The sequence below is a fragment of the Mixophyes fleayi genome, chromosome 2 (assembly GCF_038048845.1).
Source record: "Mixophyes fleayi isolate aMixFle1 chromosome 2, aMixFle1.hap1, whole genome shotgun sequence".
In the NCBI taxonomy this organism is placed as follows: Eukaryota; Metazoa; Chordata; class Amphibia; order Anura; family Limnodynastidae; genus Mixophyes; species Mixophyes fleayi.
In genome coordinates, this window is record NC_134403.1 from 34,248,602 (window position 1) to 34,261,605 (window position 13,004).

Sequence of the window (13,004 nt, forward strand, 5' to 3'; positions counted from 1 at the left end):
CAAAGAAGTCAAATGCATACAATTCATGTCTGAACGCAAATGACACGACTTGCAGGGCAGAACAGGTGGGGAAGGGGAAGATAAACGTAGGCAGTATACAGTAAGGACAAGGACATTTCTTTGTTTAATGCTGATTTACCTAGTATATAACTCAATAAAGTAAGGGGACATTAAAGATGACTTTATTTTAGTTGCTCTATGTATGGAATTGGTACTCTCAGATACTGTACATTGGTTTATGTGCACAAACTGTGCCTCTGTTCATATGCTTGCAACAGAATTCTATAGAAAGAAGTAGAAAACATCTATGATGATTTGTAGCTCATTTTCATATCTTACTAGCAGGCACAATGTAGGGGAAATTCACACTGGTCATACTGCACAGAGAAAGGGCCCCATAGCAAAATTTGGGCAGTTGCTTGGCTATGCCGCTCTATCCTTTTGAGCCCCCCGATCTATTCTCCAAAGAGCAGAGGGGGAGCCTGGTGGGGTGGTGGCCTCGGAGCAGGAGGGTTCGAGTGCAACCCCCGATTACCGGGATCCTTTACCTCTGTACCCCATAGTGGCCACACCTGCTGATCCCCCATAGTTCCACCGTTATGCAGAGAGCACATTGCACAGGTAAACTTGCCCCTTTGCCAGTCAGATTGTAGAGGGTAGACTTTGAACCCTGCCACATTGCCCACTTTAGAGCACAGAAGCGCCTACGATAGATTTATGCATTGGCAGCGGCTTCCTCTCTGAGCTTGGCGATTACAGATATTATGCACTCTTCAATCTGCTGAAATATTGGGGCTGCACACATCACCCGGTGTGAGAGTGGAGAAAAAAGTTGTAGACTACACGACTATGAATGCATTATAGCAACACAGCTGCTTACACATACTCCCCAACTGTCCTGATTTACACATACTCCCCAACTGTCCTGATTTACACATACTCCCCAACTGTCCTGATTTACACATACTCCCCAACTGTCCTGATTTACACATACTCCCCAACTGTCCTGATTTACACATACTCCCCAACTGTCCTGATTTACACATACTCCCCAACTGTCCTGATTTACACATACTCCCCAACTGTCCTGATTTACACATACTCCCCAACTGTCCTGATTTACACATACTCCCCAACTGTCCTGATTTACACATACTCCCCAATTGTCCTGATTTACACATACTCCCCAACTGTCCTGATTTACACATACTCCCCAACTGTCCTGATTTACACATACTCCCCAACTGTCCTGATTTACACATACTCCCCAACTGTCCTGATTTACACATACTCCCCAACTGTCCTGATTTACACATACTCCCCTCACTGTCCTGATTTACACATACTCCCCAACTGTCCTGATTTACACATACTCCCCAACTGTCCTGATTTACACATACTCCCCAACTGTCCTGATTTACACATACTCCCCTCACTGTCCTGATTTACACATACTCCCCAACTGTCCTGATTTACACATACCCCCCAACTGTTCTGATTTACACATACTCCCAAACTGTCCTGATTTACACATACTCCCAAACTGTCCTGATTTACACATACTCCCCAACTGTCCTGATTTACACATACTCCCCAACTGTCCTGATTTACACATACTCCCCAACTGTCCTGATTTACACATACTCCCCAACTGCCGATTTCAAGGGTCTGTCCCACCATCCTGATTGTCAGCAACATCTTTCCGACATTTGGAATGTTGAGAGGTATGTCCAAATCACTGTTGCTCTGCATTGCATATAATAACCAGTATCCAATTGTTCTGATAATTTGATTTGGGTGGAGTTTGTTCATAATAACTCCACACTCATCAACTGGGACTTCTCTATTTGTCTGTGTTTATAGCAAATTATGTCCTAAATATATTGAACCTTACGAGATAACTAAAGCCCTTAATCCAGTATCATTTCAGCTATGCCTTTCCTCATTTCCTATGTTCTATATTTCATTACTAAAACCAGTTACCCTTGGGAGGTTCAAAATCACTCAGAGTGATTAGCTGGATAGAATAACAAACAGGATTTATTTGAAAAGAATGTACAATCAGGAATATTGCACTTTCAATAATAATTACTATGGGTTTCACTACACAAGCAGCCTAAAGGGGTATTGCTCACCATATGACTTGGAACTTTGACCTGGCTGCAAAGCCACATGCTCACTACTCTACTAGCAAGGTACAATGTCTTCCTGCTTTTTACAGGTGCACAAAATGTCACGCTCTGTGGAGACTTAAACAATCTGATTCACCAACACGATCCCAGACAAGCCCTACAGGAGTTTTAACTCCTAGTCAATTCTGTCCCAAAGAGAAAACTGCTGTTGGTGGACCGATGCCACCTTTTACTGATACTGGTTCCCTGGGTGGTGTGGCTTCAGCAGGGCAGTCTTTATATAACCCACCTTTCCTAGACTGATGCCTGCTTACCAGAAGGGCTGCCACGTAGCCTCCTCCCAAGGCCTCAAGCAAGAGCAGGCACTCTGCGGTAAGCGACTCTGGGTAGTTTAGCGGGACATGAAGCTGAACAATGGGTACCCATTTAACCAGAGAATGGGAGCTTAATCACATTAATCTCTGAGCATCTGAAGCCCAGCCCCAGTTTAAACCTGTGTAGTCTTTTAAGGGGATTTTGTGTTTGTGACTGAACAACACTTCTGGCACAGTATGGCAACTTCTGGGGAAGCTGCGGGTAAGCTGGGTGCTTCTGTGACCTCCAGTGATGGTAGTATCTTTAAGGGACATGCTAAGGAATATAACAGCACCTAAATAACCTACCTGGTGACATTTATGAACTGTAACTCACAACATTCGAAACATATATAACACAATCTGCCAATACAAGCAAGTACTGCTGAGAGGGGAAGTCAAAGAGGCTTAACCCTTATTTTTCAATGTACCCTGTGCCCTGCTTTCACCACAGGTAGTTGGGTACTGCAGTGATCGGGTCCAGGCATGTTGGATCACTTGAGACATATGCACCTACTGCTTTATATCTGAGTTATTGGGTGGGTGCATTGGATCTCATATATAGTCACATGCACCAGGCCTAAGGAATGTGCAAACATACATCTCCTAAAAGATGTATCCTAATGATACGTGTAAATCAAAATCGCACTCCTCTAAGGGGCACGGTTGACTTGGGTCTCGACGCATTTGCTGTACTTACATTATGTGTGAATACCCCAACCCACCTCTCCAAGCGCAAGTATAAAATGCGCTTAAATAAAAATATGGAGCAAGTTGTAAATAAGCGTAGTAAGACAAATTTTACACAAATCACATATTTATGGTGCACAAATTGACTTGCATCCAACTAAATCAGACCTCTTGTCTCCTTGTTCCCCCCTCCTTTTTTCTGTTGTGACCCTAACTGATAAACATCTAAAATGCTGTGCTTAAATCCTGGGATTCACAGAGTACTGATGAGTATACTCAGCTCTATGGTAAAAGGAACTGCTATAGGTAAAGCGCACAATCAACCTGATTTTTTGGGTGTTTTCCGGTCCCAAAAAATCATTACACCAACTGCAATTTTCCTTAATAATTTCCCCACTTCGGTCACCATTCCACTAAAATCTGCGGTTGACATCTCATCACATATAATAATATCATCATCATTTTAATTTATTTATATGATATCCACATAATACGCAGTGCCGCACAATCAACAAAAAACAAATAGAAAGAAATACTGGTAAGTAAGGGACAAGAGAAACAAGAGAATCAGTAAACATGAATACAAAAGAGTATACTGAAAACAACTACATAAGAAGACATAATTAGAACAAAGGAAACATTACAAGGAGGATGAGGGGATATAAGGTAGAGAGGGCCAAACTTGTAAGAGTTAACATTAAGAGGATTGAGCTAGTAAATGGAGATGATAGAAGATGAGTGAAAGGGACAGGTGGAGTGTGAGGAGGTAATTGTCTTAGGAGGGAGCGTTTCAAAGATTCGAGCTTGAGGACGAGTCTGATTGGGCAGGACAGGGACTTCCTAATGTGAGAAGCAGCGCGGGCCAAGTCCTGAAGGTGGGAGTGTGAGGTGGTGATAGGTGATGAGGAGAAGCCCAGGTCATTGACTGAACGGAGTGGGCGAGTTTATTCCTTGACAAGGTTGGAGATATAGGAAGGGAAGGCATTAAAGAGGACTTTATAAGTGAGGGTAAACAACTTGGATTCTGGAGGGAAAGGGGAGTCAATGGAGGGATGTGAAGAGAGGTCTAGCAGAGAAGGAACGTCGGGAGAGGAAGATTAGTTGTGATGCTGCATATACCGCAGATTTGTCAGGCAAGCCAGAGAGGAAAAATTTGCAATAATCAAGGCGTGAGATGAAAAGATTATTGATGATGATCTTGGTGGCATCCAGGGAGAGGAATCTTAGCAATGTTGAGAAGGTTACTATTATAAATAATTGGTCTGACTACTTGTATACAAAACAGTGAACAATATCCTTATCTCTGGTGACTAGCAATGTCAGTACGTTTCCCACTTGTTCATATACTGTGTTGAATATCTACTGGTTCTCTGCTTCATTCCTCCATCTTGGTTACCACAGCCAGAGATTTCCCATCCCACAATATACACGTGAATGGTTGTAACAAGTATACACAGCTCCCCTGCACCTGGACCCACCCTAGCTCCTCCCCCATGCAGCAGCCTATCAGAGACTGAGAGACTCCTCAGTGTGTCAGCTTCTCTAGCTCTCATAAAAAAGGACATACATAGTGAAATAAAAAATTTTACAAAAACATTTTTAAAAAATAGTAATAAAATAAATGTTTCATTTTCTTTGTAGCTACTATTAATGCACTATATGTACAGTAGGGGTGCAATATATGTCTATATTCATTTGGGTAACTTGGCCAACAGTGTGAGGGACATTTTTTTTTTATTTTGAACACATTTTGCGTAAATATCACTGTTAATACACATGCAATAATGTCATTCTTACCTGGTAGTGATTTTGACCATTTCACAACACAGAGGAGCTGTCGTTCACAAAGCTGGTTAAGGCTACATAACAGCGCACTTGGGGTTTCGGGCTGTGTGTTATCATACCCAGCATACACCATCTCCGGCTCTATACTTTGTAAGATCTGGAGCAATTCTGGGAGGTACTGAATTTCCTGAGCTGAACTTGTAGATGTTCTCCGCGTCAGAGCCTGTTGACAGTCCACAGTCGTGGATTGCTGTATCACAAATGTGCCAATCTCTCGTCCAGGTTTTATTTTGCTAAACTTTTTGAACTTCCGACCTAAGAAACGGAGGGTAAAGCATGCTTTTACTATGGCTGCAGGTTAGAAAAGTATACAAAGCTTTGAATTTGTGTTAAAACGTTGCAAATATTTCACTACTTTAGGAAGTGCGCACCGGTCAGGGGTGGGTTTGTACCGGTTCATGGCTGGAAAAAGATAATTTCAGGCCATTCCAATCGTGTTTTTATTTTTTTAATTTTTTTTAAACACATTTTATTAAGGAGATTTTTCAATTTTCAAAACAGTGTAAAGGTTAAGTTACATTGATCAAACAACAAATACCTTGCAAATGAGAAGAACATTGTGAACTTTGTCAATAAAAGTAAAAACATAGAAAGGGAAAGAAAAAAGAGAAAGCAGGGGACGGGGGGAGGGGGGGGAGGAAAAAGGGGAAGGAAAGGAAGAGATGTTAGTATGGTAAGAGGGGGAAGGACAAGGGGCACCTGACCTGGCATCTAGATGTATTACAGGTATATACCATATATTGAACGTCTTCTGACGCTATATTCATTAGTCTCCATTCTAATCAGGCCTTGGTTGTTCTGTACCATAGGAGGCGAGCCAAGGATCCCAAATCGCACAAAATTTATTGGGACGGACATTGAGAATGCTTGTAATGTGCTCACAGCTATATGTCTGCCATGTTCTATTGATAATTTCAGGCAGCGATGGGGATTCTGGGTGCTTCCAATTTGCTGCTATTGCGCATTTAGCTGCATTGAGTATATGGCCTATAAGCGACATTGTATATTTGTTAACGTCCGGTATAGGCCTATGCAATAATGAGTATGAGGGGCAGGGGGGGAGTTTTACTGAGGTGACTCTATTAATTAAATTGTGAATTTTCCGCCAGAATTCCACAAGTCTCGGACAGGACCACCAAATATGTTGGAATGAGCCTTCCTGCCCACATAGTCTCCAGCATTGACTAGAGGAGTCAGGATATATGGCTTTCAAGTGGGTTGGGACCAAATACCATCTATATAAGAGCTTATATGAGTTCTCTTTGGTACGGACACAGATAGAGCTCTTAGCGACTCGTGACCTGATCTTAGCCCATTCCTCTATCTCCAGTTTCCAATCGTGTTTTATTATAAACACAATGGGAACAGCAGGGGAGCATCATCTGTCTGTTTATTAATGTATATCAGTTATAAAGATGATTTCTGTTTTGCATAGAGGTCACTTGAATGTTCTCTGTATTGTATAGTCCTTTGTAAGGAACTTATCTATATTGTATGTTTATTATTAAGATGTTCTCTGTGATGTATATTGGTCACTAGAATGCTCTTTCTATTGTATAAAGTTATAATAATCTTTTTATGTATTGTAGAGATCACTTGAACGTTCTATGTATAGTATAAAGGACACTATGATGTATTATATTACATAAAGGGCACCAGAATAATATGTGTATTGTATGTAAGTCACTAGAAAGTTTTCTGTATTGTATAGAGAGATCACCAGAATGCTCTCTGTATTCTATAGAGGTCACTAGAATGCTCTCTGTATTGTATAGAGTTCACTAGAGTGCGTTCTGTATTGTATAGAGGTCACTAGAATGCTCTCTGTATTGTATAGAGGTCACCAGAATGCTCCCTATATTGTATAGAGGTCACTAGAATGCTCTCTATATTGTATAGATGTCACTAGAATGCTCTCTGTATTGTATAGAGGTCACTAGAATGCTCTCTGTATTGTATAGAGGTCACTAGAATGCTCTCTGTATTGTATAGAGGTCACTAGAATGCTCTCTGTATTGTATAGAGTTCACTAGAGTGTGTTCTGTATTGTATAGAGGTCGCTAGAATGCTCTCTGTATTGTATAGAGATCACCAGAATGCTCTCTGTATTGTATAGAGGTCAACAGAATCCTCTCTATATTGTATAGAGATCACTAGAATGCTCTCTGTATTGTATAGAGATCACTAGAATGCTCTCTGTATTGTATAGAGGTCGCTAGAATGCTCTCTGTATTGTATAGAGGTCGCTAGAATGCTCTCTGTATTGTATAGAGGTCGCTAGAATGCTCTCTGTATTGTATAGAGGTCACTAGAATGCTCTCTGTATTGTATAGAGGTCACTAGAATGCTCTGTGTGTTGTATATGAGTCACTAAAAATCTGTCAGATGGTGCTTTCAATGGCTATATAAAACCACACCCACATTAGGCAAACCACCCCCACATGGTTTTTATAATGTCCATTTTTTCATGGCAGCTCTGTAATAGAAGAGACAGGGCCACTAGCTTGTGATTGCCTCCCAGGCCGAAAGCGGCAAGCCCTGTTTGACTTCTCTTACCCATAATTCCTTTGTCTCCTCCTAGAGCCTTCCTGTCAATCTTATTGATTGTAACAACTTGCTCACAATACATTAGTGTAAGGGTGTGGCATAGTGATAAGGGACTATATGTCTGTACAGGACCAAACACAGCAGTTTACTGAATCATGTACATATTTATAACATAAACAACATCTAGTATATTCCTGTCTTGGGCACAATTAAGCAAATATATTTTTAATGTTACCAAACTTGTAGACAGACTCAACATTTCTATTATACATCACAAGTGTAATGTTAATATTATTGATAATACAACTTCAGTTTTTTAATTCCAATATGAACATTACAAGATGTACTCTAATTTACTGCAAACCACATAATCCGCTAAATTAAGCTGTATTTTGTTTAATTCCCAAAGGCAATTACTGTTAATGCACTAGGTCCTGTTGTGACTAATGATTAACTTCAAGATAATTACAATTTAATTCCCCTTAGTTTGTTGTTTTCATCTTTACTCAAGCTTGCCATTCATTAATATGATAATTTGTTTACCAGCTTAAAAGACAAAGCACTTTACAAGAGGTTTGCTAATATGTATAAACAGCGGGGAAAAAAGTCTGCTTTAAATATATAACGCCTTTCTGAACCCTTTCAATATTTTGTATAAACTAAAACCAACGTTAATACTTTTACACCAAGTATAAGCATAATTGCTAGTGTTTTTAATGCCAGGTAATATATTCATGCATTGAAGCCTGGTGTACTCTTGTAGACCTAGAGCATACGAGCATAGGGAAACTGTATCTTATCTAAATACTCATTTTCAGCAGATCTTGGGTCTGATTCACTAAGGATCTTAAATGAAGAGGTATCTTATTTCAGTCTCCTGGACAAAACCATGTCACAATGCAAGGGGTGCAAATTAGTATTCTGTTTTGCACACAAGTTAAATAAGGACTGTTTTTTCATGTAGCACACAAATATCAACTTTAAATTTCAGTGTACAAATAAGCTATCAAGTATTTGTGTACTACATGAAAAACAGTCAGTATTTAACTTATGTGCAAAACAGAAAACTGATTTGTACCCCTTGCATTGAAACATGGTTTGTCCAGGAGACTGAAATAAGAAGTTTCTTAAGTTAAGATCCTTAATGAATCAGGCCCCTTATTTTAAAGGGCAAATCTTCCTTCAGACCATTTTAGCTTCCGGGCAGATTTCTTTCAATAGCTCAGGTTTATGCATTTGAAAAAGAGTATCTGAACACCAGTGCTATTGTCTCTAAGGGCAATGGACATCAACAACTCCGCTCGGAGGACAAAATTGCGCAAAGACTGGCTTTTAAACTGCTTACAGTGAAAGAAAAGATACTAAGCCATTCATCCAGTATAAAGCACAAGACAAGTGATACTCTGCAGCCAGTCATTATTAAAAATGATAATAATAAATAATAAAGTAATTGCTGTTACAATACTGATCTCTAAGTTCAGGCTCTTTGTAAATGATGACAGATGGACGCAGTTAGGGAACAATTAACCAGTTTGAGCTGCAGAAATATATTCAGCTTCTGTTGATGAAAGTGCTACTGTTGGTTGGTTTCTACTGTTCTAGCATATAATAGCATTCCCAATTTGAAACAAAAATATGGTTGCTGTTTTGGGTGTTTCTGGCCTAGTCTGTACGTCACCAGTTACCATTGTCATAGGTATCAAGAGCAGCTATTTATATAGCACCACCAGTTCAGCAACGCTGTACAGAGAGCTCACATCAGTCCCTGCCCCATTGGAGCTTACAGTCTAAATTCCCTAACATACACACTGAGAGAGACTAAGGTCACTTTAATAGCAGCCAATTAACCTACCAGTATATTTTTGGAGAGTGGGAGGAAACCGGAGCACCCGGAGGAAACCCACGCAAACACAGGGAGAACATACAAACTCCACACAGATAAGGCAATGGTCAGGAATTGAACTCATGACCCCAGTGCTGTGAGGCAGAGGTGCTAACCACTAAGCCACCGTGCTGCCCCAGGCATTGTTACAAATTTTTTTTCTTTTTATTGTTCCATACTTTCCAACATAGAGAAATGCAGACTCAAAGCCAAAATAAGCCCTGTCTCTCTCATGCCCAATCCTGCCAGAGGATTCCCTCAATGCCCACTTTTTTGTGACACTCCACCCACCTATCCATTTTCGGCTTCATTAAAAATGCTTTTGTGTTTATGGAGTAGTCTATCTTGTTTTCAGCTTGGGTTAATATTCTTATTGGCCTGCACACATCATTAAGAATCAATGGATGAGTTGCTCTATTTAATGGCACCCTTGTCACTTTTGCTTTGGTACAGCAGATTTATTTTAGACGTGTATTGCGTGGTGAGGATGAAGCCAAGTAACAGGTCATATTTTGTCAGTTGTTAATTTATTGCATCTGGATGCCGTTTTCCCAGTCACCTATGACACGTGTGAATTAACTTCTGATGAGTGAACTGAGTTTCGATTTTAGCTTCAGTGTCTCCCATTTTTACCTCATACAGCTGTCCGTCTGCTGTTACCTCAGCTAGGATTTCTCATCCACGCTAAACTGTGCATTGGTCAAGTGTTTCACAGATAGGAGCCTGATTTCTTGCAGTTAAAATAAACTCTGCTTTTTGCTTTTAATGCTTAAGCGGATGGTAAGGCTTGAATTATTTTGCTTCAATAATCTCTCCAGCTTTAAGAGCAGTTTTTGCTCTTAAAGACTATTTTCCTTTTCTGATTTCCTGCCAGTGCTTCTATTCATCAATTAATTTACCTCTGACAAACTCCAAAGTGAGTTTTTATTCTGGTATAGCACCAACAGCATTAATTAATGCTCCATATGATTCAGGATGTCTGCACAGTAATAAAGGGCCTGATTCATTAAGGATCTTAACTTGAGAAACTTCTTATTTCAGTCTCCTGGACAAAACCATGTTACAATGCAAGGGGTGCAAATTAGTATTCTGTTTTGCACATAAGTTAAATACTGACTGTTTTTTCATGTAGCACACAAATACTTGATAGCTTATTTGTACACTGACATTTAAAGTTGATATTTGTGTGCTACATGAAAAAACATCCAGTATTTAACTTATGTGCAAAACAGAACACTAATTTACACCCCTTGCATTGTAACATGGTTTTGTCCAGGAGACTGAAATAAGAAGTTTCTCAAGTTAAGATCCTTAATGAATCAGGCCCAAATCATCTACATGGCCATCTCATTCTAGAAGTATGATACATGCTTTTGCCTTTCCTGACGCTTTTTGAGTCTCATGCTATATCATTTGCGTACCAGGTTCAGTTTACTATTTCAATTTCATCTTTTATGCAATATCTGCTTTTTTGTTGTGGTTTCTTTCCTAATGTCAATCAGTTGATTCCACAACTAAGCTGATTACTGCTTATTATTTCTTTCATCACACTCTTTAGGATTTTTTTTCTCTCTGGGCCTGAGTTATTAAGGAAAGTAAGTAAAAAAAAAGAAGTCAATTTGTTCCTGGACATACCATGTTACAATGCAAGGGGTGCAAAATTAGTTTATTATTTTGCACATAAGTTAAATACAGGCTGTTTTTTCCTCTAGCACACAAATAAATGACAGCATTAATTTTACACTTAAATTTAAAGTTGATCTAGGACAGTGTTGGCCAACCTGTGACACTCCAGGTGTTGTGAAACTACAAGTCCCAGTATACCCTTCCAGCAATAAGCTGCTATATATTGGCAAAGCATGCTGGGACTTGCAGTTTCACAACACCTGGGGGTAAATGTATCATACCCCGGTTTCTTCAACTCCGGCAAGTTCGGCGTCTTGGCAGCTTAAATTTAAAGCGGCGCTGCCTTGTAAAGGGTAACTTCCCTTTACAAGGCAGCGCTGCTTTAAATTTAATATGCGAGGACGCCGAACTCACGGGAGTTGAAGAAACCGGGGTATGATACATTTACCCCCTGGAGTGTCACAGGTTAGCCAACACTGATCTAGGACATGCCCTATCCCAACTATAAATCTGTCCCCACATTTAAAATATACCTCCCCCTCCAATGCAACATGGTTTTGCCCAGGTGCAAAGTTACTCCTTTTTTATGCTTTGCTCATCTTAATGACTCAGGTCCTCTGTGCTAATTCCCACTGGTCAGAAATTCCATAGCTCATAATCACTGTTATTCAACTGGTTTAAACTCTAGACCGGTCAACTACTTTATGTCTCTCCAAAGAAATAGACTACAATACTGCCATGAATTGGCCAATAACCTATAAGAATACTGATCTGTAAGTTATCTGTAACTATTAACACTTCAGGTTCTGTTGCAAAAAAATCTGTGTGTTATACCTCTAATAACTGCTAGGGACAAACTTGCACAGACAAACCTATAAAATGCACATGACAAATACACAGAGTATAGACAGCCATTATCTAGAACATTGGTGACATTACTGAAAATGAATGTCACACAGTAACATCATTAGATCCTAGGCAGCATTATTAGGCAAGTTTTGAATCATAACAGAAGATGACTGTCCACAGTGTGGGTAGTTAAATGCATTAAAATTTTAAAATAAAAAATGTATTTGATAAGGGTAATTTAAGAACTGTAAAATTATAAAAATCAGCAGAAATACTTTATTGTGCTCCTGCAGCCGGTATTACTGGGAAGTTCATAGGTTTGAGGGCAGAGATAGCAGCGTCTGCAGGTTGCAGGGGATCAATGGGAGTTGGGCAGATTGAGGGGGATCCTTGCAGTGTATAGATTAGTCTCAGGAGTGCACATAACTTTCACCCACATGCAAAACACAAGGTTTTATTTATCAGTATATCATTTACAGTAGCTAAAGCAATGGATATGATATGGTGCCTATACAGGGTGAACCTTGCTTTGCAGGTCGACATAAAGACTTTTTATTGCCACAAATGGAGTTGGATTTGGTGCTGAAGATTGAATCCCATCCAGAGAGGGAACTACAGTGTTAGCCGGGGGTGTGACTACTAAGGGAACCTACCTCTCCAGCATGTTGCGAAAGCCAAAATGTTTGTGCGACATTGATTGACTCCCGTGTGCACGGGGAGAAGGGAGTAAGAGGAAATGGGTATCGCAGAGCGGGTCACCCATGTCCCTGTCGAGACACTCAGAAAATTATGGAAGCTGAGTTAAGTGGTGGCGGGGGGATGGGCAGACAAGCAGCCGACAGAGCAACCCTCATTGTAACGGGGTATTGGGTTGAACGGAGCATGTGTGCTGGCTTCCTGGGTCTCTAAAGCATAAGGCGGCTGTGGCATTTAGCGGTGAGAACCAGTGAGAATACAAGCAGCAACGGCACTAGAAACCCTGTCCTTTGGTGGCTAAAGCCCCATGCCCAGTGTCTCTCTGTAGAGTCTCCGGTGGTCCATTCAAAGTATTGCCATGTGGGACTCCTAATGCATCACCAT

The 13,004-nt window shown here is 40.3% G+C and overlaps 1 protein-coding gene across 2 annotated transcripts in view; it reads right to left on the reverse strand.

Moving 5' to 3' along the window:
- The window catches only part of PGR (progesterone receptor), a 97,833-nt gene that overhangs the window by 13,087 nt on the left and 71,742 nt on the right, over window positions 1-13,004 (reverse strand). For both annotated transcript variants that reach the window (XM_075198775.1, XM_075198777.1), the window contains exon 4: window positions 4,973-5,275. In XM_075198775.1, coding sequence (XP_075054876.1) covers window positions 4,973-5,275 — 303 coding nt within the window. The remainder of the gene's footprint in view (window positions 1-4,972; window positions 5,276-13,004) is intronic.